Source organism: Melanotaenia boesemani, chromosome 6 (assembly GCF_017639745.1).
Source record: "Melanotaenia boesemani isolate fMelBoe1 chromosome 6, fMelBoe1.pri, whole genome shotgun sequence".
In the NCBI taxonomy this organism is placed as follows: Eukaryota; Metazoa; Chordata; class Actinopteri; order Atheriniformes; family Melanotaeniidae; genus Melanotaenia; species Melanotaenia boesemani.
In genome coordinates, this window is record NC_055687.1 from 9,113,297 (window position 1) to 9,137,859 (window position 24,563).

Genomic DNA, 24,563 nt, shown 5'->3' on the forward strand with positions numbered 1-24,563 from the left:
TGTGACACAGTTAACTCAGCTGCAACATCACCCGGTGTCCCGGAAGAAACAGTAATATAGTGTGGTTTCTCAGCATCAGGACACTGCAGGGCAGCGATGGCTCCAGAAATGCACATAATAAATGTCAGTGTGCCATCAAGTGAGTCAGAAAGGTCAGAAGTGCATCTTCACAGCATTTGTGTCAGGTTGAGAGCTGGACTTTGGGCCACATTGCAACACCTTGATTCTTTTCTTGATCAGTAATTCTGTTGTGGATTTTTGTGTTTTTCTTTGAGATCATTGTTCTGTTTCATGACTCAGTTTCAGCCAAGTTTTAACTGTCTTACAGATGGCCTCACATTTGACCCTAGATTACTTTGGCATATAGGGATTCATAGTTTACACAATGACTGCAATATGTCCAAGGGATGTGACTGCAAAAGAAGCCCATATCATCAGCTTTCCACCACTCTGCTTGACACGTGATGATGAAAATCACAGCCTGTTGGGTCTGAGATGTCTTATGGGAAGAGATATACTGTATATTTGATGTGTCTTATAACATGTAATAAAACTGTTATCGTAAGTGATTATGAGCTTTAACAAGCAAACAATATCTTTTAGTATTGGTCAGTTTTTCTTTTTTTCACTTTATTGATAATTTCCAAAAATATAAATAAAAAATGTCAATGTGAATAGATAAAGGTGATCAAAGCTACAAAATACCTCATATATATCCATTTTCCCATAACAAAAGATGTCTTGAGAATCACCTGACTACCCGGCTCTTTGCACAAATGCAGAGTATATGTTCATCTTATTATTTTTTACTTGGTAATTCTAGGAAATTCTCACATGTAGACCTTGAAAACAAACAGGATCTCCTAATATCCTTGATTCCGCCCTGAATTTTTTGTCACATATGCCCGCTGCCACTTCACCCACCTTGAGCGGGAATCACTTGTTTGTGGAATTTGAGAAAAGGAGTAATTTTGTCACCACCAGTGGGTAGGCAGTTTCCCCTCTCTTCTTCCTCCAGAGGCCAAGCTAAACAGACGAGATCAACTCTCTGATCCCTTCCCTGATGTTTGTGTCTCTGACTGCATCATCGAGTCAGGAACAATGGCAGCCATGTCTCAGTCTAAATGCATCAGAATCAAAGTTTTTGTTAGTTTATTCAGGTCAATTGGCTTATTTTCTTCTCTTTTAAAAATTAAGTACAAAGTTAATTTTTTAATATCACTTTCTACTGTAAGGGAATCATGAGATTGTGGCTGCAGATGAAGCCAGCAGACAATATGTGGTCTTTTAGTGACATCTACTGGTCTCATATGTTTATGCATCATGTTTTGCTGATTAAAAATTCTGCCTGATACTTTGTTGGGCTACATGTGCTACATGTTATATTGGCCAGAAACACTTTGAGTTTGCAGTCATCTAACATTTTCTCCTCTCTGTTCTCATTTTATGTCACAGTGTGGAATATTTTTTCTGAGCATGTTGTCTTGTGTCTTGTAATAATTTGACTTTACTTTTCAGTTGTACATGTTTCATGGTAATTTTTCATTCATATGTAATTATTAGATCTCGTATTTGTAATTGTGCTGGTCTTTGGTGTTACACATGTCATATCTGTCTCTCTTACTAATTGGGAAATGTCACTTTGCTATTACTGGGTGGTTTTTGCTGTTGTTTTTGGTTTATGTGTCAACTTGCAGCAATGTGACTTCTCTCTGAAATGTTTTTCTTTCTTTATAAACATACTTTTTTCTGTTGTTTAGTGTGCCAGGCTGCAGTGTTTGCACATCTCTCCAAGGACATGTTTCACTTTAGTTATTGTGTTTTGATGATTTTGAATCTTTTTTTTTAGTTGGATTATTTTCTTTTCTTTGATGCTGGTATGAAAAATGTTATGTTCATTTAAATTTCAACAAAAGCAAAACACTTCTATTTACTTTCAGTAATACAATGATTGTTTTCTCTCTTATGCTCATTTTCCAGTTGGGAATCTATTCGTGCCCCATATAAATACTAGAGCAAAATACCAAGGATATTGCCACATTTATTTATGTATGTATGTATGTATGTATGTATGTATGTATTTATTTATTTATTTATTTATTTATTTATTTATTTATTTATTTATTTATTTATTTATTTATTTATTTATTTATCCCAGTTCTCGGAGCGCACGACTTGATGTTACCATGGTTACAATAAGAAGCTTGTTGCAGTATTGCTAAACTACCAACAGGAGGCGCAGCTTCATAAAGATATCTACGAGAAACCAGTCAAAGCATCACTCAGGTAGTAAAGGGGCAGATCCGAGGACCAGATACGAGCGGCGGTGGAGCTCTTTAGCTCACACCTCTCGGGTTTTTCAGCGACTCCTCGCTCTTTTTTCGCTCTCCTGAACATCATGGTGGCTAAAAACAGAAAACAGACCGGGAAAACTCCAGCGACCCAGACTGACCGCGACAGGAGCCCGTTAGTTTCGCCCCATGGCAAAAGTAATATTAGGCGACCAGGGAGGGAAGGCAAGGCTTCCCACAGCTCGCATTCAAACGGGCGTTCAGTAATCGGACACAGGCTTGGGCTAACTCCCTCTTCGGTTGTAAAGCTGGGGCTCACTCTTTTCCTCGGTAAGTCTAAAGTGTTAGCTCGCTAGCTTCGTGCTGAACCAAAAGCTAACTAGTGCTAAAACAGCAGCCTTGGTAGCATTAGCGTTTGTGCTAAATTAACTTATCTTTGTTACTCATCACATAGCTAACATTAGCTAACATAACGCTAGCTCTCTAATGGTTGTTACCTCTTGTTGCAATACATGAAAATATTAAATTGCCTGATTTTCCCTGCTGGTTTATGTGACATAACGGTTTGACACGTGTTAAGAGGTATTCAGTAAAGTTAACGTTTTGATTCTATGTAAATGCACGGCAGTAATTCCCTGAATCGTTGTCCAAACCACGACCCGTTAACTGGTTTAACTGGTGTTTGTGGCATTACGGTTTGTAACCATCTCCAGTCATCCTGAAACACGATCGGAAGCAACAGTGAGTTTATTCTTTCTGTCCACAGCTGGTCTGACTGGATATCTGCACTGGTAAGACACCATCAACATTTCCAACTTTCCACGTTATGTTGTTTGGCTGTTTTGAAGTAAATAACAAATGTTGCTCTTCGTTTACACATTTCTCATCTTCTGATTAGGTGTCATCTCTCACAGCTTTTTGAAAATGACAGGCACTTTTCACATCTGTCCACCCTGGAGAAGGAAATGGCTTTTCGAACAGAAATGGTAAAAAAAAAAAAAGAAATGTTCTTTTATAAATTTTTTTTAACTCAGGGAAAGTCATCTTTTTATTCATTCATTCTTTTTTTAATATATATTTTTTTAATTAAGTCTTTGGGAATAGTTATTAATTTTGTTGCACATTTTGTTGCAATAAAGTTCAATTCTATTCTCTGGGCTTATTGATTTACTTTCTACAGCTATTCTTTGGATGTTGGCTGCCTTTTGTTTTGTTCTGTCCAGATGAACCCACACTTGTTTCAGGAACGTAGAGGTTTGGTTGGTTTTCTCTTCATAAAGGCATCACTTGCAGATACTGTTTATCTGGTGTAGACAGTTTTTCATGCTTAGCACTTCTTCTGTCCTTAGCTTGTCAAGTTTCCTCTGATTTTGTTTATTTAATTTTTAAAACACAGCACACCATGGCAAGATGTGCTTTGCTAACTTATTATTATAACTTATTATATGTGGAGACAACAGTAATTCTAGAGTTAGTGCTAAACAAATATTTGGAAATGGTCAGGCACGAGGATTGGACTGAAATAGAGTGAATGTCCAAAGAAAACCTTTGAAAGCCCATCAGAAAGTCCACTGTAAAGATTACAAGGAAATCTAGCTTATTGAAAGCAAAATAAAGAAGTAAAATAAGTAAAAAATAATGGGAGGTGGCTCAAGACCTTTGCACAGAACAGTTGTGCTTCAAACTCCAGAGACTTAGTTTGTAATCAAAATAGAGCTACTACAAGACCTCACATTTTTGTCCAAATAATGCCATTTGGTTATTAAATGCATGTTAGCCTTTCAGTCACATGGGATTTTTGTGTTATAAGTACTCAACATAAAATGTTCAAACTAGTGAATAAAATTAACTTATCACGTTCTGAGACAGGAGCTGTGTTGTATGGAAATTGTTCATTATTGGAGGATGTGGAGCCTCCACTTGTCATAAATCATCTTAATTAATGGTGAAGGTGAACCATGATGCATTACCAACAAAAGCTGGCTCACGTCTTTCTCAGATAATTCTAAAGTAGATTATAGTTGAATACAGACAGTTGTGATTATGGCTGTATGTTTGAGGTTGTTTCTCTCATGCTGCAGAAACATTTTGTGATAAATAAAAATCTCAACATCTAAGTATTCAAAACCTTTGAAGATGACAGTGGATGACACCCAGAATTAATATCAGAAATGATTTTCAGGTATTTCTTTGCGTGTGCAATGCTGCTTGAAATTGTTTAGGTTTTAAAAAGGTTGATCAGTAAAAAAGAACACAAAATAATCAGTTAGGCTCTGTTGTCTGAATATTATGACAGCCTTGTTTTTATCATAATACATACTAAACAGTTGTTTGGTCTGTTATAAAAAAAATCAACAGTTAATTAACCATTTTAAAATAATAAGGTTCAGACTTAAGCTGTTTTTAAACTGACTGGTACTCTGCTTTGAGGAAGGATGTGAGATCCTGTTTTGGGTGTGGGACATAAATAGATTTTTTTGCAGCTTGATCAGAAACTTCAGGGCTGGGTATTAACGTACTACACAAGCTGACGACAAAGCAGACTTTGCCTTCTCCAAACACAGTTTCTGTTTGACATCCAAACATGATTGAAAAAGCAAAGTAACGATGATCCCTGACCAGTATAAACACCACTCGAGTTTTACCCAGTTTCCTCCCTTATCAGTATGTGTACTTGGACTTTGAGTTTTTCAAACTGGATTTTTTTATTATTGTGATGTATTTTTTTTTAATTCTCCATTCTCGTTGTCACCAATGGACCTGCCTCAGGATAAAATGAAGAGATGTGTGTCAAAGTAGTGTGTACTGTCACTGTAGCTGAAGAAAAGCTGTTTATGTTCTTGTGATGACAGTGAAGGTGAATATTTGAGCATTTTTTTCTCCCCTGCTGTGTGTTACCAAATGGGCTGTGAGCTGTTGCCATCTGCTGAGCCTGTCCAACAAATTTCTTCTGTCTGACTTAATCTACATGTTGTAGACTTATATTTAGTCTCCTTCTGCTGCTTCTTTTTTCCTTGTATAATTCTACTGTGTTCTGTCTTTTTTTTGTCCAGGGTTTATACTATTCCTACTACAAGACCATTATTGAGGCTCCGTCTTTTGTGAACGGCCTCCACATGATCATGAACGATCGACTGACAGAGTATCCACTGGTTATTAACACACTGAAGAGGTTTAATCTCTATCCAGAGGTAATTTAGTTGTTTTTGGTGTGTTCTCATTGTTGCAGTACTACCCATCTTACCGCAAACACTTTATTCTCTGCTATTAGTGTGATGAAATCATGCTAGATTTGGAACAATTTCAGTGTCTAAGTTTAAAATCTCACACCAGAGGTTGCAAAAGTAAATAATCTTTGCTCAGTTAGAAATACAAGATTTTGATGAAAGTAGTTCAGGATCTAAAATGATGTACTTAATCTATAAAAATGAACCCTTTAAAGCACGATTCCACCAGCTGTTTCAGTAAGAATTGCTGTCATCTTCAAACAGCTCACTTGAATCAGGCCCCCAGTCAGTGCTGAGTAACTTGCTGCCGACTGGGCCACATTCATTTGTGTCTGTGATTGCTGGCTCTTGTCTTTGTTGGCATTACATTTCAATGTTCTTCCTATCTGTTAAGTTATAGATATCCTTATCTACAGAATAAATTGTGATTTGTGTTTTGGATGAGCTTTGTGGTTTCAGTGTTGTATTAAATGTCACACGTGTGGGCTTAAACTATGACATTTGACTGACATCAACTGACAATTGATCCAACGAACCACTAACAAAAACAGATTATGTATACATTTTTTAAATAAGATACTTCCTGATTTACTGCTTTATCTACAGCAATCATGGGAAATTGTGGCTTTTTTTTCCTGTTGACCTCAGAAAAATGTTAAAATATATACATAGTTGGAAGAAATGTAAAGTTAAGTCCCCACAATGTCAAAGTATATGAAGCAACAGAACAGAAAGGCCCTTTAAAATGTTATGTTTACACAGCCATTTCACTGCCAGTCTCTGTCTATTCCCTTCAGGTGGTCTTGGCCAGCTGGTACCGAATGTATACAGGTGTAATGGGCTACTTTGGGATTCCCACAAAGATGTGCTGGTCCATCAACAGAGGAGAGGGACTGACTCCTGTGGATAGCTGTGAAGGTAAAGTCTGTTGCCATGGAACACCACTCTGAACTGCAAACACACTGGTATGCACATATTCACACACATGCACACTGTATAGAAAGTTTAATTACAGTGATCAGAAACTACACATTCCAGCAGTTAAAACACTCCTATAGCACCAAATCATAATTATTGATTATTATGAATAGTTAAAAATGGTATGTGTCATCAAAACATTAAAAAAAAAACAATTGTATCTGACAATTGATAAAAAATCAATTTGAAATTATGAAAAGGAGCTTAATGTTATGTCCCAAAATATGTTTAAAAAAAAGTTACTAGACATATTATTAAAGAAATGCTTCAACATTTCACTTGTGCTTAGACAAGCTGTTTGGCTCAGGTATTTCATTTAATCAAGTAATCAAGGAATTTTCAGCATTTAAGCCACTAAAAAAGGGAGTTGGGATGAGGAAATACAGCTCATAAGTCACTGAAGGCATCCAACACAAAGAAATGCTAATTAACGCACATATGGACAGCAAGAGGGATTTCATTTCTGTCACAGCACCTCTGAGCGTTAGAAATTTGCTTCAGATTTATTGCACACAAACACTTTTTAATTTGTCTGCAGGAATGTTTCCTTGAAGGGTAAATCTACTGAGAGTAAACACAAAAACTGTTGTCAGCTCTCAGTGGAGCTGCAATCACTTGTTTCTGTCAGTCGTATTAGCAGAAGCACCCCGGGGTCGTTGTACGCAGGCTGTTTTCACAGTGTTTACATAAACCTGATGTAAGCCGCCCTCCATTTCCTGTAACTACCAGCTTGTATATTATTTTTGTATGATTTGAAATTACACATTGGAAAATGCTGAGTCAGCTTTACATTTTTAGAAGGTGCTGTTGCTGGAACAAGATGTTTCTGCATTTTGCTTCTAATAATGTCTACACACCTCTGAGTGCCTTGTTGGTCATTATGGCCATGATGGCTTCCATTATGTACCTTCTTAGGTTGCAAACTCTGAGGGGGAATGACCTAAACTGAGCTAGAAGGGCAGCTGCAATCAGGATATCAGTTCTACTCACCTGTTTGGCAAAGTCCATTTGTTATCAGAAAAACTCTGTTAGATTTCTGGTAACGTTAGGGGTCCTTTTCCTTTGAATAACTTCTGATGTCCTCTTCTGTAATGTCCTCTTCTGCCAAACATGGTTTATGTGCTGCTATTCAGATCAGATGATACTCTGATCTAAATGGACCTAAAATGTTCCCCTCACTCTGTATAAAATATTTTTGTATTACAATTTTGTAATAGTAAACAATAAAAAGGTATCAAGAAATATGTGAATAAAAAAACAAAGGTCTGCTTTTGGATTTAGACCAGAGACTTTAAAATTATATTTTATATTAGTTTTAGCCGATAGACCACCTATTTTAGGGGATTCTACATAAATTCACTTAAAAGAACAACAATCTACAAAATAAATAAAATTAATACCTAGAGTGTTATATCAGGGAATAATGTTTGAGTTGAGTGATCTTGAACTGAGCTTGCAGCAGTAGGTCATGGATGTTACATTCTCACTGGAAGAGCAGAGCCCAGGAAGCATACTACCTGTTTTATGGGCTATTTTTACATTGACCTAACTTCCTCATCTGAAGCGCCCCAGATAATAATTAAAATGTAAGCAGTGCATCTCAAAGGAGAGTTGTGCCCAATCATCTTCACACTGTTTATTCAAATGCAGTCTCACTCATTCAGCACTGTAACCATGCTACACTCCTTTATTTACACTTGGAAGTTGCTCTTCATAGAAGCAAGGAAGAGGCCTGCAGAGTAGAACCTTTCTGCAGTAGCCACATTAATGAAGCCTTACATTTACCAATAAATATTTATCTTTTTTTGTGATAATCAATTTATCAGAACCACAGTTAGTATATCTTTTCGGTTAACAGCTGTAATCAGTCGATTCTGACTCTAAAGACGTTAATGCTTTGGCTGTCTATTTGTATACTTCAGGAATGGGTGACCCAGCATATTTCTACGTGACCTGTGTGTTCCTGCTGAACGGCGCAATGATGAGCCTGTTCTTCATTTACGGTACTTACCTCAGGTAAATCCACTCCGGCTCCTTGCTCTGTCCCATAACGCTCAGATGGGCATCACAGAGAGGAGAAGGATTTTTAATAGTCCATCCCATCAGTAAGCTGTCAGGCGAAGAACATTTGTCCTGTTTTTGTCAGCTTTATGGATTTAGAGTGTCAAATAAAAGATAACCTCTCCTATCTGTCTTCTGTTCTCTGCTTCTTTTATCTTATTCCCCCATGTTCTTTCTCACTTTTTTTCTTTTCTCTTTTTTTACACTAGTGGGAGTCGACTGGGTGGAATTGTCACCACTATGTGTTTTTTCTTTAATCACGGTGAGGTGAGTGCACTCACTACAGGTATCATAAAAAATAATTGTGTCGCTCCACACCTTTCCATCTAGGTTTAATTTTTCTAAATGTTTAAAACTCATAATAAAAAATTTGTCTATTTATAAAAGCAGATTGTTTATAAGGGCTAGTTTTTATCCCCAAGAAGAGGTTAGAGTTGGTTTTTGTTAACATTTAAAGCTCTTGCAGCCACCTTTTCCTAAGTTTACTTCTAAACACATTACAAGACTATGTCTACCCCAGAGGGCATATATTTCAGTCATACACATCTTACTGAGACACTAACAGGTGGCTTTTTCTGCCCTTTCTCTGAGGAAAATAGTAGTTAGAAAATTACAGGCAACAATGAGGCTTTCTGATGGCTTTTTGCGATGATATCTGAACTGAATGCATTTCAAGGTTTCTACCACAGCAAATAGGGAGTGGAAAGTAGCAGACAGGCTAGCTGAAATTAGAATTAAGTGACAATAGTGCACACAGTCGCTCATTTGCAGCAAATGCTCTGAAAAATGAGCTGCTATAGTTGGACATACCTCGGATCATCAAGACATCCATTGTTAGGCTGGGTGGATGGACTGCAATCCATGTGTGAAAACAGTGTGACAGGTTGTTTTAAGGTGAAATGTGGCACTTTAATGGTAAAACAAAGGTATGGGATTTATCCCAACTAATTGTATCATCCCTTCTACACACAACAAATGACATCCTGCCAGTAGTTACAAGCTTCACTGCATGCAGTTGTATGTAAAGGATTAGCTAAGTAGATTTATTAGGAAATGGTAGAGTAGTAATGTTTGTGTCTGTCAGTTTGTTTGTATTTCCTCAGAAAAACTGTAGCTAAGTGATGTGGTTTCTTTACACCTATTGTGATGTTTCATTATCATATAATTTTTTTTTTTTAATTAATTTATTTGTTGTGGCTCCATGTATGTAATCAGAGCACCCGAGTGATGTGGACTCCACCCCTGAGGGAGAGCTTTGCGTACCCCTTTCTAGTCCTGCAGATGCTTCTTCTCACTTACATCCTACGGTAAACCCACCATCAGTCTGTCAGGTTTTGTTACAGGTTTTGTCTGTTACAGCTAATTTTCTGTTTTTTTGGTTTTGTGTTAAATTGCATTTCCTATAACTTCATCACATGTGCTCACAGAGCAAATTTAGCATATTCAATACTAACATGCTTTTCTTCAAAAGCATGCTAGCTCTCAAAACTGCATCATTTTTGGATACCATGTTTCTCCTTGTTAATATGATTGCACCCCATCACTGAGCTCTATGTCATGTAACACAGTGTGTAATAAAGATGCAAAAAGCAATCCACATGTCAGTAGCAACACTCTACAACAGGCTGGGGCATTTTAAATGTGGCAGTTTGATTGGCATTAAGATTCTCCAAGTCTGTCAAGAAAGTAGATTCTCATCTACTATAGATTTTCTGTCTGTCCCTTTCTTAATTTCTCCAGTGCTGTAGCTCATAGCATACAGTAGTTCTTATTTTTTGCCATTCCATTTTTAGAGGCAAATAAAAAATGTCTCAAATTATATATATTTTTTCCATTCTGTCATTAGCAGATTTTTTCAGAAAAAGTACATGAATCAGACATTTCTTCTGACTAGATTTCATGGTATCACCAGAGGAAGGAGGCATCGGCAACCATATTGGTGGTTGTTATTAAGTACAAGTAGTTGTCTTAACTATAAAAACAACACGAAGGGGAAAATGCAGAGAACACTTTAAGAATAATTGATATAATATATTTTTTCAGTGAAGATATTTAGATAAATGTGTAAATTATCAGATGTTACCATTGACGTACACCAGACCAATTAATAAAATCCCTACATAAAACCTTCTACTTCATAGTAGAAGTAATGTATGGTGCAGCATTTTTGTATTAACTTCTCTTTTCCAGTTTTATCAGTGCTTAAAGTGAAGAATAACAAGAAAACATGGAGGCACATCTGCCTCCTTTATCAGTTAAATGGCAAGCTGAAGTGAGCTCTTTGGTGAGCCACAGCACTTCTCACGGAGAAACATAATCCTGTCATAACAGCTTGTGGACGACACCCTGTGTTGTGTCCGAGCTGTTAGGAAACCATCAGCTTTACAGTAAACTGAGCATGATCTCTGTTTTGTATGTCTGAAGCTGTCGTGATACATAATGAGGGTTCTGTAGTATTTTTAGAGTGAGATTAGATGTGTGTGCTTGAGTGCATATGTCTGCTTCTGTTTAGGCATCTTAATGCAGCTTCTCTTATCTTTCCTTCTCAAACAGCATCTCACCTCTTCATTACCCCCCCGCACCCACCCACCTCTCTCTTCTCTCCTCAGGACACGGAACCCGAGCCGGACAGCTATGGTCGCACTGGGCATCTCCAATTTGTGCTTTATGCTGCCTTGGCAGTTCGCCCAGTTTGTGCTGCTCACTCAGGTAAACAGAGCAAGAGGCTCATTGAGAGAAAGTAGGAAGAGAAGAGGGAGGGTAGAGAGGTTGAAGAGAAAATATAGACTGGGAGCAAACAGTGGACTCTTGCAAAGAAGATGCAGCGAGTGCAGGTGTTAAACATGATAAAAGAGAAATAAAGAGACGCTAAAGACTTCAGGACAGAGGAAAAGGAAAGGAGAAAACACAAGAATACACCAATTGCAGCTTCATTTCATCAAGCTCTCAGTATACAGACACATAAAATCCAAAGATTTTAAATGGAAAGAATGTGAGAAGGATCGATGAATTAAGGCGTGCTACGCTAAAGCATGTAGGTTGGCACACTTCAACGTTGAATAAAGGTTGAAACCACATCTCGAGAACAAACGGGTCACTTCTGCAAGCATCTTGCTAGCAACAATGCAACCCACGCTGTTGCAGCCCCCTCAGGGCATGGACTCTTTTGTGGAGATATCTTAACACGTGACAACATTTAGTACCAGCATTTATATAATTGCTTTATATTGAAAGCTGCTAATTAAAGCCTTTCGCCTCATTCATTGTATGCATAAAGCACCCCAAGGCCAAATACATCCACCCACACTGCTTACTCATCTGCCCAAAGGGAGGGAGATGTGAGGGCTTTAAAAATTTTAGAATTACATAGTTAACATCCCATCTGCTTGCCTCTCTTGTAGGTACAGACTGTGATTATAATTAATTAATATGCTGGTCTATTTAGAGCATTTAACCTTTTGTTTGCTTGTTTTTTTTGTCCAAACCGAAGGACCACGTTGGTCCAGTATTAGTTAGATTAGAGCAAAAAAGAATCCCACTCTCTCCATCAAGATGTGTAGCTTGTTGCTATGGTGATGGGATGACCTAACCTTGCAAGTTGGGACTTTTCCAACTCAGCCAAGTACAGGTTTAGTATGCAAGAACACAAATATATTCTGGTTGGCCTGTGACTGAGATATTCATCTGATGCTGAACAGTTCCAATTAATCAAGAGGTTAGTTGGTGCTGAATCCATTCTTTAACCAAACTCATATCTGATCAAAAAGTTTCACTTCTGAATATTGGAGGTCTTTAGCGATCCAGGTTTCAGTGAGAAAACAGTTAGAGTTCCTCATCTCCTGTAGCCCAAGCAAGTCTGAGTTATTGTCCAAAAAAAAAATGCCCAAAAAAAGCACAGAAATGGGAAAAAAAAACTCTCAGTTCACCTTGCTTCTTTCTGGCTTGCTGCATCCTCAGCTTGATTCCATTTGTATCCTAGGCAACGCATCCTTGGTAACATGTCCTTAGAAGCACATTTGCCACTGGTGAAAGAGTCGCCATTCGCTCTGTCTCAAAATCAAAGCTTCTATCAGACATGCATCAGTGTAACCATTAATAATAACCACTTTCAGTTTTGTTTAAGCAAATCAAATCAAGGTAATAGTGATAATAGAAAGAATTATAAATCTAAAGTGTTAGGGGAAAATTTTTTACTCAGCCTCTTTATTTGTTTGTGCCGTAACCATTACAATTAAACACTAGTTAGTGTGCAGTTTTGTGTGGGAGTTTCTTCAAATGCATGCAACACTAATAAGCTGTCTCCTCTTTTTCAGGTGGCTTCTCTGTTTGCATCATATATCCTGGGCTACCTTTCTCCAGCCAAGATGCAGTCTATCCTCGTCACACATATGGTACAGTAGATGGCCTTTCCAAGCCTTACATTCATCCACCAATTAAGCAGTCAGTGTGTTATAGTGATTCTGAGTCTGTATCTAATTTATTTCTCAGTGCTGTACATGAATGGAATAAATTCAACAGTGAGCGAATCTAAACCAAAGAATTGTCCCTATTAGGATATTTCAAGAGAAAACAAACTGTTGACTGGTTTTCTGTGCTGGCCCAGTATAAGCAAGAGCTTGTTTGAGCTGTAACAGACTCTGCCATGGTTCTTCATACCTTACTCAACTTCTAAGCTGGTGCATTAAATGCAAGAACAGGGATGACTTTCTTTAGCACTAATTATACCATTGCTTATATATAAGTGGCTTTTTAGCATGAGAGACTGGGGATGTGTGGGCAGCCACCCAGCCAATGGCAGGACCAGTGTGCGAAGATAAGGTCAGTGCATGTGTGTGTTGCCCAGGTCGTTTGTCCCTCTCGTCCGCATTCTTTCTCCCTAATCCTCTCAGCATGCAAGGCTGTCAGCCACAGCCTGTGTGCTCCACAGTTAAAGAGAAGGCACTTTATGGTAAGATGGTGGAGATTTGTGACAAAGGAAAGCATATGGTTCTGCATAATTATTAATATGCCCTGGATGTGTGTTGGAGTAAAAAGAAGATGCACAACCAGGCATGTATGTGTGTCCTCTATGACCTAAAAGGCTGTTAATAAGCCTTAGAAGTTTCATTTGTTACAGAGAGAATGCCCGGCAGCCTGCAAGTACCAGAAATTTTCAGTAGTACTTAATCTATCGGAAGTTTGATATGATTGAGTTTAGCTACATGATATTAGAAAAACATGCAATATGTGATATTACTAATAAATATGCAATAAAATAACTTATGAAATGTGACTTGCATGCTAATTTCAGGCTTATTAAGAAGGGTACCTGTTCTGCACCTGTGCAAGTGGGTTAGTTGTGGAACATGAAGGAAAACCCCTGTGCTTGTCCTTTGTCAAGTCTAAATGACCTTTTTGTGTTGATACAGTATTTTGCTCATGTTTATTTTGACCCATTTCAAATCAATTGCACAGCTATATTGATTAGGATATAAAAATAGGAGAGAAAACTGCTGATTTCTGTCTGTCAATATTTGCATATTGGAAACTTTAGAGTTATGGGTGTTTTTGCCACAGTTAAACCAAATTCTGTTCAGTTTCATGTTTACTTTCCATTTGCCTGTCACATCCCCTGGCTCAGTTTGTGTACTCAGAATATCAAGAAAGTCTGGTATATATGAAAACAGACTGGGTCATGTCAAAGAGTCTTTCAGATCACATCTGTCAAGTAGGGCTGCAACGATTAGTCGACGTTGTTGACTATAGTCGACAATAAAAATAGTCGAAAACAAAAAACAACCAGAGTGAGACATTGTCTTCTTCCCTATCTCTGCTGAGAGTTGCATATGCGCAATAAAGTCCGCCAGGGCCGACCAGGGAACAAAACGGCGGCAAAAGACGTCAAAAGTCTGAGATAACTTCACATTAAACTTACAAAATAAATACATGTGAGGTTTGTAAAGCGCACCTTGTGTATGACGGAAGTACGTCTGCAATGCTCGAACATTTAAAGACGAGGCACGTCGGACTTGCATAACAACCTTATGCAAGATTTAAAAGCTGAAATTTAAATATGAGCCATTTAATAATTATGAGAGACATAATCCGATTGGTTGACTAGTCGTTTTAATAGTCGATGACTAATCAACTATCGGAGTACTCATTAGTTGCAGCCCTACTGTCAAGCGTCCGTACATACCTATTGGTGACTGTTTTGTCAGATCTCGGCCGCTCTGTGCACACCACTGTATTGTCATTGTTGGTTGTGAGCAGAAAACCATCAATAAATTGTTGAATGCAAGCATTGTCTGAGGGCTGCAAACTCCTCACTGTGACCCCATCTGCAGCTATGCACGTCTGTATCAAGCTGCATCTTACAATCCAGAAATTCTACACTTCAACAAGCATAAAGTTTATTTTTTATTGAAAATGTCCTACATTCTTTTATACTACTTTTCCAAATGCCCTGATTATTGGCTCCTCTGGTTAGTAATCACTGGTTCCATAAAGCAGAGTGGTTTAACATTCTGCTGCTTACTGGGATTAGGTCTTCGCTGAATGGGATTATTTTCTGCTAGCAGCTGTGAAATTTCAGTTTAATGCATTTGTGAGACGTATTATTGATGCTTAATGCGGATATTTCCGACTACCCTCCTACCCAAGATGTTGTTTTTATTAGACTGCTGGAAACCACAGAAGCTGACTGAGCATCAGATCACTGTCAAACTATGTATGCTCAGTTATTTGTAATTATACACATTTTGAACATCAACAACAAGCTGCAGGATCTGCTGCACTGCACAGTCCAAAGTGAGCAAATACCAAGATTATAATGAACTAATGCTTCCTGTGATTCCTGTCTCCTACAGATCACTCTCGGTGTCTGCTTCTTTCTGATGTTTGGTAACTCCATGCTTCTCACATCCTTCTATGCCTCCTCGCTTGTTTCCATCTGGGTGAGTTTGACTGTAGAGTCCTGTACACTGTTTGCAGACAATGTTTCACGTAGGAAGCATATATGAAAATGTAAATGTGTTGTTGCAAGACACTGGCCATGTTTACATGAGTTTTAATTCCCCTTTAAATCAGAATAAAAATTAAATCCTCTTCAAAATGACCTTGTAAATGCGTAATTCAGAATAAAAATGACCATTCCGAATTAAACTTTATGCTTGATTTATTCTGATTTTAAATCCAAATTGAATAATTCCTTGATCATATATACGTTCATTCTGCTTTAAATTAATTCCGGTTGTTCTGCGCATGCTCGTTCTCTTGTCCTGTCGCGATGACGGAACGATGCTCTGGCTCCCTTCTCCTCCTCAGCTGACCAAAGTAAAGTAGTATGCTGGTGTCGAGCTGCTGCTTCAAAGCTATAATCAAAATCAAAGTGAAAATGGTTCATATTATGTGGTCTTCCATGTTGTAATCGAAATGAAAAGAAGCAGAAACTGGAGTTTTTCTTTCCGTAGACATAAATATGTCTCGTCCGCTCCCATCAGAACCTTCTTAACCCCCAGATCTGCACACAGTTTCCTCTGGGATTAATAAAGTATTCTGATTCTGATCTAAAACGGAAGTGAATAAAGACGATTAAACATGTTTTCCATGTGAACCTCAATTCGGAATTACTATTTCCCTGTAATGTGAAGGAGAATACTTTAATTCAAAGTTATTTAATCCTAAATAATTATTGCCATTTAAAAAAACAACATGTAACCGTGACCAGTGTATTTTTTTGATTTTCATTGTTTTTGCTTTCCTTTAGGTCATTATTGCTTTGAGGGATCGATTTGTTCAGCTCTTCAAACCCGGTGTCATCATTTGGGTATGACTAATTAACTTATTTATTTATTTATTTATATTCTGTCCTCCTTCACTGAACACGTATGTTATGTATATTTACTCCTGCATGCGTGGGTGGATTCACCTTAAACTAACATTCCCAGATTATTTTACATCTTCCAAGTGTCCAACATTCTCTGGCACAGATATGCTTGATGGAAAGGAAATAAATGGGCACTGCTGCATGGACATTTTATCTAAATGTGATACTGGGAAAAAAATAGGAAAAGAAAAAAAATTTTAAATGAGGAGGAAAAATAGACAAAACTTGGAAACAGTTTCAGCTTAAGCTTTGTTTCTTCTGATAATTAAATCCTCAAGTTTTTTTCTGTTCATCTTAATCACAAATAAATTTTCACATTCCAGCATTTATACATACTATTTTTACTTTATTGTTATGAAAATAGTAAAAGTTGCTTAAAAACAGCAGTTTTATCAAAGATAATTCTGTTCCAGGCTGTCACTGTAGACATTATCTGCTTGTGTTGCTGTCCCTGTCTAAGAGGTTTTCCTTTGTTTGGAAACTTTGATCCTGGATTTTCCCAAAATGCTGAGCCCCATATTTTGTCACCCTAAAACTTTCCTCAAATTTGAGTTGCTTTTGATAAAAGAATCTCGTAAATGAATGAGTTGTAAATGTAATATGTATGGCTAACATCTCAGAAATGAAGCATGCAGCTAAATTTAAAGACTTATTTTGGATTTACTATCTGGCAAAAACAAATAAAAATAATAATAATGAGCTGGAGTCTAACAAGGTGAATCGATGCCACTGTATGTAGGCTTGCTCTTGTCCCTGCAGAACCCTTTGATTAGAGGCTGATTACAAAACCACCCTGAGTTTTTTTTAATATATATATATATATATATATATACACATTATTTATATATATTATCTGTGTGTGTGTGTCTGTTCCTCCTCCACAGATCATGCAGGGTCTTGCTTGGGTTGGCGCCACCGTTTTGCTTAAATTTATGCTCTGCACCATCTTTGGTGCCTCGGATGATGTAAGCGAATGTCATTTTATATCTTGCAGAATTTTATTTTTTTGTGATTGTGCATGACTTTGTAGTTTTATTATATTGTTGACAGAATAATGCGAATTTTCTTGTATGCATGTTAAATAGTTTATAGTGGAAGTTCACCAAAAAAAAGTAGTTAAGTATGCTGTTGATTAATTCTTTTGTAAAAAAAGAAAAAGAAATATGGCACACGCCGGATTCCCAGCCTGTTTGCTTTATAATTACAGAAGTTGTTTAATTCAGAAAAGGCATTCTAGCATGTATAGGTTAGGTATTTGATACTAATTTAAAGTACAAAATGTGTTGTTCCAGGCTCATATCAGTGGATTAATCAAGTCTAAGTTCACGAGCTATAAGGACTTCCACACTCTGATGTACACGTGTGCGGCGGAGTTTGACTTCATGGAATTTGAGGTAATGTCTGTTTTCAGCAAATATCTGTTGCTCTGTCAGACCTGACATTTATCTTTCTGCCACTGAACGGTGGTATCTGATCTCTGTAAGTACAGCCTCTCCCGATAAAGTGCAGGTCTGTGGTGGTTCACTGTGAATATCTTGCACATGTTTTTTCAAAATGTCACCCAGTTCCTTTTTTGAAATGTCAGAAATATCAAAACGCCTGCTACATTGTGAGTGTAGATGGAACCAGATCTGTGCTGACAAAAAAAAATAGAACCTGACTTGGCAGCTCATTTTCTGCCACAGTGTGTCTTGAATTCTGGCTTCAGATCCAAACTTTTCTATGAATTCTTCAACTTATGTCATACAAGAGATGCAGCATGAATAAGGGTGTGAGAGATTTTTGTGAATGTTTCTGTTTTTAAAGCTCATTAGAGAGCTGCTCTGTCTCTTCTTACATCACTGTCTCTCCCTCAGACACCAGTACGTTACCTCAAAACGTTGCTGCTGCCCATCAACTTGCTGGTGGTTGCTGTCATTGCTGGCAGGGTGAGTATTGTAGTTTATTGAAACATAACAGAAAGTTATAAATACTTTTTTTTTTTCTAAAAAGCAAGTAGACTGGTTTTAATCCCAGTCAGAAAATAAAGTTAACTTGAGCTGTTCTTTACATTTATGGTTCTAACTCTCTTGATAATATTTCCCTTTTACACTCTGTAATGTACCAGAGGTGATAGATTTAATGCTTAATATCAAATCATTTCTGGAACAAGCTAGCCTATGTTAGAATGGTTTTATGGACTTATGACTGATTTTCATTCATGTAAATGTCAGCAGAAATTTATTGACAAGCAGCTACATTTCTGCAGTAAGTATAAATAAGTATGCAAATTTTTGCATTTTGAAACAAGGTGCAAAATAAAAAGACCTAAAATGAAACAAACAAACAAACATCAGCTAGTGATTTGGGGGGATTGACTGCAGACCCTGACACTGATGGAAGTCACTTATGTAAGTTTTTTGGAAGTGGTTTAGAGAGCTACAAACCAAGCTTTAGAAGACTGAGGTTTTCTGTGATGAAATTAGGACTATTGAAGAATTTCCCGTCAGACTTATTGAAGCTTTTCTTTCTTTTTCGCTTTTATATTCTCACTCTGTAGCAGCAGGAATGTCAGAATCACAGTTGCACTAAACTTAAGCATTGATGGAAATTCCATCAAGATTTATTATTACCCATCATTTTAATTTATTTTTATTATCAATTGATTTTAAGAAACAGTTCAATCGTAAGAGCAGCTAAGCCCATAATCAGTATACCCGAGACAAAATAGAAATCAAGACTTTGACCATTGTCTGCATATTTTATGTCAACAATTCACCATCGTTTTATGGTAGAAGTTCTAAAAAACAACACATTTAAAGAAAGAAACACAAAGTAGTTTATAAGAAATTAACTAAAACTCAACTCGGTCAACATGCTGTAACTTCACCTGAACTTTAATCTCTTCAGTTATGTTCCACCTCGGCCAGTGTTTTAAAATGAGATTGAGGTTTTCTCTTTAACACAATGCAGCATTTCTCAATTCTGCAAGCTCTCCCTTCACCAAGAGGAAACACCTCTGCAGCTCCTTCTGCCACAAGTGCACAGCCTCACTGTCTGGTGACCTGCAGCGGTCCAATTTTGTAACTCTTTAATGCTCTATCAGCACCCTGATGGTGACGTGCATTAATTGTACTGAGGTCAGCAATAATGCTTACTTGAGCCTTAAACAAAAGCCATATATGCTAATCTGAAACTGTACAAGTAATCGATAGGTATTTCTGGACAGTGTTGCTGTGAATAACATAGTGTTGAATAAGACAAGGAAATCTTTTTTTTTTCTTCTTCTTCTTCTTTCCCCCCAACCTTGAAATGTTACTTAAGCAGGTAGATTTTTTGTATATAGCTAGATCCCTCTGCTCTGCTTACCACATATACATGTAAACCTTCTGAACATCTGGTCTGCAGAAAGCAACATTTTAAATTTAGCTTATTCCAGCTTTAGGAAGTTGTTCTGCTTTATTCTTTGCTCTGCTTGGGAGTTGATGCATCCAGTGGTTTAATAAAGAGCTTTATTCTTGATTCTTGTATCATAAATATTTTTCAAAGGGGAAACCTCAGAGAAAAAACATATTTTAGGAACTGCTCTTTTATGTAATTTAATCTTATTATGACTTCCCCACGCTAAGCTAAGAATACATGAATCAATTTGGCAGAGTTCTGCAGGCATGTTGCTGTTATAGAGCTGCAAACATAACATAACAAAGGACATTCAGTAAATTTTGTTGTTACCATTTTTTCCTCTTCAGACTGTCCAGGATATAGTCCGGACCCTGCGGCAAGGAGGGAACACGGATGATGCAGATGAAGCTGGAGGGTGAGCCTTCCTCACTGGTCTTATAGCTGCTTCTACTGTCATGTACATTTGAAACAGTTTTGGAAAAAAAAAACTTTTGAATTAACCAGGAATAATTTCTTATCTTTGTTTTGAATAAACAAAATAGAAAATAATCCATAATTTTATTTTCAAGTGCATGATTTTCCTCCTGTGAGCTCATTTCCTACACATATTCTCTGTGTTGCAGATCTGAAATCGTTGCAAAAGGAGAGGTGAGGAAAAAAACCTGTTTTTTAACTTTATAATACTGATAAATATATGCAGATGTAATTTCTTGATCACGCCTCAGTTTTCATTTGTTGGCATTTTTACTGCGTCATATTCTAAATCGGTTTGATTTCAGTAGCTTTCTACAGTGCAGTGAAGTTTGCTCAGCGGCTGTGTGCTTAAGTGATTTTCATCCCTTTTCTCATTACAAAGAAATGGAAAGCAGTTTCTTTTCTGCAAGAAAATCCCACTCTGTTGCTTTTTGACAGATTTCTGCTGATTTCTGTCATGTTTTTTAATATCATTCAAAAGTGTCCAAACGCTCCACCAGCAGCAGACCCCTCACTGAATGGCTTTAATGTTTCCATATGGCAGAGGAAGTGACATTTTTCTGCTCTGCACAGGAAGTATATTTTTAAAAATACTTTTGATCAAAGCAGTAAATTTTCTCTTTCTGTGTTCCAGTTATAAGGTTGCATAGATAACATAACAAGTGAATTTCTCCACTGTGAGATTAATAAAGTCTAATCGAATCGAATCTAATCTAATCTAGATATGTGCGGCTCTGACTGCTGCTTAAAAAGCAGATCTGAAGAGGAGAGTGTGGGTCTATTTCAGTCATTGTTTTATATTGAATACATTTAATTTTAGTAATAAATCAGCATTTATCATATGTTTTAGTGGACAGGTGAAAAGATTCATATACACAAGCAAAAACCACGTCCCACCAGATAACTTTAATTTAGCATTCATTTAAAAACTTGAGTTGTAATCTGCAGCCAGAGTGACTTCAGGTGGATTGTGGACATATTTGTTGAGGTAACCACAGATAATCTTTTCCTCACCCTGCAGCTGGTGTACCACAGCCTGCAGCTGGTGGCGTTTGCCGTCCTGGCTATCCTCATCATGCGCCTGAAGCTATTTTTGACGCCGCACATGTGCATCATGGCGTCACTTATGTGCTCCAAACAGGTCAGTGTCTTAACTCAAGTCTCTAAAACACATTTCATAAAAAAAAGATATTTGCTGATTTTCTTACGTTTTTTTGTCCTGTAAGTGTTAAAAGTTTCTTATTTATCTAATATGCATACATGTTTGCTGTTAAATGTTATTGTATGATCTCTCTCTGTCCTGTTGTCAGTTGTTTGGTTGGATCGGGGAGAAGCTCAAGCATCAGAGTGTGGTTTTTGCAGTCATGACTATGATGGCCATACAGGGAGTAGCCAATCTGCAGGCCCAGTGGGCGATTATTGGAGAGTTCAGCAACCTCCCACAGGAGGAGCTGCTGGACTGGATCCAGGAAAACACTCGTCCTGGTAGGTGATGTCGTCTTCTTTCAAGGCGCTAGTATAAGCCCATCTTGCTTTTGATGTATTATTTAATTCAACTGAATTAACTGAATCAGTCCAACCTGGAGAATTAGGTTGATTAGAAAAATGTTCACTGCTGCTTCTGTTCATATCAAATATTATTAGTGTAGACTGACCTATTAATTCACATTCCTGTTCTACCCTTTTTCTTTGTTTTGTATTTGTGTGTGCGTGCATGCAGATTCTGTGTTTGCAGGAGCTATGCCCACTATGGCCAGCGTGAAGCTTTCCACTGGTCGACCCATCGTCAACCACCCCCATTACGAGGATGCTGGTCTCAGGTCAGTAGGAACACATTGCCATGCTCGTTCTCAGGTTGAATAAAATTGAATGATATTTGATTTGATGGAAATTTATATGGTTGAACTGGATATTATTGATCAAAAGAAAGAATAACAAATGAAAATACATTATAAGAAGAACTGGTCATAGCACAAAGTAATCATGGAAACCTGCAGTGGTGAAGAGAAATGTCTTCCTTTACTTTTTTTCTACAGGAGTGTGTCTTATGTGTAGTGTTATTATGTTGAGAAGCATATGCAACATGTTTCTTCCAAAATCACAAAAAAAAAAAAAAAACAAACCCAAAGAGTTCAGAATATTTTACAAGACAGTTGCTAGTCTTGATCAGTTTCCTACAGTTTACTCAGCATAACAGGAGAAATGTTCTATACAAATATACTTGCCTTGCCTAGGGATGTTTCAGAGGCTAAGATATTCGCCACACACTATAATTTCTGCCAAGATTTTCCAGCCCAAGTACAAAGATGCATGTTAAATATTGGAGTGTAATTTTGGAGTGTTTGCTTGAGTATGTGTGTTTTAGTGAGAGTTTTTACTTTTTCTGCTGACTTGTATGCTCATCTCTGCTCACTCACTGCAACTGTAGACACATACAGATACATGCAATACTCATATCAACAGAAGAAAGACCCCTGCTTGCTTTACTCAGCATGTTGTAATAAAATAAACAGTAGTTTTTCCACAGTGTCAATTTTTTCAAAATGTGCTGCCTCCTGCACACTCTTGAGAATTTTATCTGATTAAATGAAAGAAAAAAAACAGTGTATGCTGAGTGTTTGTAAGTTTAGGTACCCTTATAAGTTAATACTTAATGTTTTTTTTTGGCAGCAATATGTGGGCACCGTTATAAAAGTCTGAGAAGTTTTATGATTTGTTTGGAGGTGCCCAAACTTAATGGAAGCACATTCAAATCCAGTGTTATTGTTACAGAGAAAGAACCAAGCTGGTCTACTCCATGTACAGCCGAAAGTCCGGAGAAACTGTGAAGGGGAACCTCATGAAGCTGGGGGTGGACTTCTTTGTTCTGGAGGATTCCTGGTGCACCAGGCGGACCAGGTACTCTTTCACACCACCATCAAGAAAACCCAAAATGCAAAAATAGTTCTTCTGTTCATTCTTGCTTTCATATTCCCGCCTGTTCTTTAGGCCTGGGTGCAGCATGCCAGAGATCTGGGACATTGAGGATTCTGAAAATGTTGGTAAAATTCCCCTCTGCACTCACATGTCCAGGAACTCACGACCCTATTTCACCACAGTCTTCTCTAACGACATTTACAAGGTTTTCAAAGTCCCAAAAGCATCCAAAGATCTCAGATAACACCGTTGGACAAACTGGACAGCACCAAGCCTGTTCTTTCAAACTCTTCTTCTTTTTTTCTTGTCACTCACTTTGTTTCTGCTTTTTACTTCCCAAAACCCAGACACCTGCAGTTCTATTTTTGTTTGTGCATTGCTCTTTTTCACTTGTTGAGGGACTGATGAGTGAGACACGTTAAAAACCATATGCCATGAGTTTGACCTTTATCATTAGTTCTCAGTATTTGTGTCCAGTTGCCTTTTTTGCTGCATCTTTGTGACCCAGTAACATTGTCAGTGCAAATGTGAAGCCAAAATGTGTCATAGCTCCTCATTTACATTTGCATTATTTCTGTTACTATAATTTTTTACTTTAAAGGGTGCTGTTCAAATATCACTGTAGTTTTTACTGTGATCATACATTGACTGAATGTTGCTTCGGAAGTAAACTTAGTCAGATAGGACCAATCAGTAATGTCCACATACTGTGAAGCAATACCCTTTGCAAACGTGACACACGCTGACTTCTACTATTGTTATGCACAGTGTTATTCTCTGAACAGATTTTTCAGTGGTACAATATTTTTATAATTTATTCATGTGAGCAGTTTTATGCAAATTTTAAGGTTGGGATTTTTTTAGGATGATTTTTTTCTTGTAAATCAAAATGTTTTAGGAGTCTTCAGACTTACGAGTAGCAAATTCTGCTCTGCTTTTGGAGGTTTTTTTAATTCAGTACATATCATGTAGTAATGTTGTGTAGATAAAATTTACTCAATTGTTTAAACATAATTTCACATGAGAGAGGAGCCTTTGTTAATCTTTTTTAGTTTTTAATGGCCAAAAGAGTTAAACGAGAAAAAACAAAGCTGCCCTGTTATAACTTTTGTAAATATTAAATCTGTTGTTTTGTAAAGTATTAATGTTCAGCCTTTAAAGGTTCTTTGTGCTTCTTGAATTGTTTATTGCCAAAGGAAGTTTTGTTATTAAAGCTGCATTTTCAAGCTGCGATAGCAAACCAAAAATGTGTTTTTAGTGATCGAGAAGCATAAACCTGTGAGTTGTATATCGGCCAATCTGAACTGTTTGTAGCAGTAAACTTGATGTTAATCAGTCAGTTCTTTCAGCAGGACAAATTCTTAATTT

At 37.3% G+C, this 24,563-nt stretch overlaps 1 protein-coding gene across 3 annotated transcripts; it reads left to right on the forward strand.

Annotated features, from left to right (window-relative positions):
- Positions 1-2,266: 2,266 nt before the first annotated feature.
- dpy19l1l (dpy-19-like 1, like (H. sapiens)) lies at positions 2,267-24,426 on the forward strand. 3 transcript variants are annotated; one of them, XM_041987048.1, is made up of 22 exons: positions 2,267-2,621; positions 3,058-3,082; positions 3,190-3,277; positions 5,345-5,482; positions 6,316-6,436; positions 8,419-8,512; positions 8,767-8,824; positions 9,773-9,864; positions 11,167-11,266; positions 12,871-12,948; positions 15,406-15,492; positions 16,305-16,364; positions 17,309-17,389; positions 17,717-17,818; positions 18,281-18,352; positions 20,153-20,220; positions 20,429-20,453; positions 21,322-21,420; positions 21,590-21,764; positions 22,000-22,099; positions 23,052-23,177; positions 23,268-24,426. In XM_041987048.1, exons 1-22 carry the CDS (start codon positions 2,399-2,401, stop codon positions 23,437-23,439), a joined length of 2,184 nt encoding a protein of 727 aa, XP_041842982.1. In that variant the 5' UTR covers positions 2,267-2,398; the 3' UTR covers positions 23,440-24,426. The 3 variants fall into 3 exon arrangements, with proteins under 3 accessions (XP_041842982.1, XP_041842981.1, XP_041842980.1); XM_041987047.1 differs by having other exon boundaries at positions 8,419-8,499; positions 8,767-8,819; positions 21,301-21,420; XM_041987046.1 differs by having other exon boundaries at positions 2,268-2,621; positions 21,301-21,420.
- Positions 24,427-24,563: the final 137 nt, after the last annotated feature.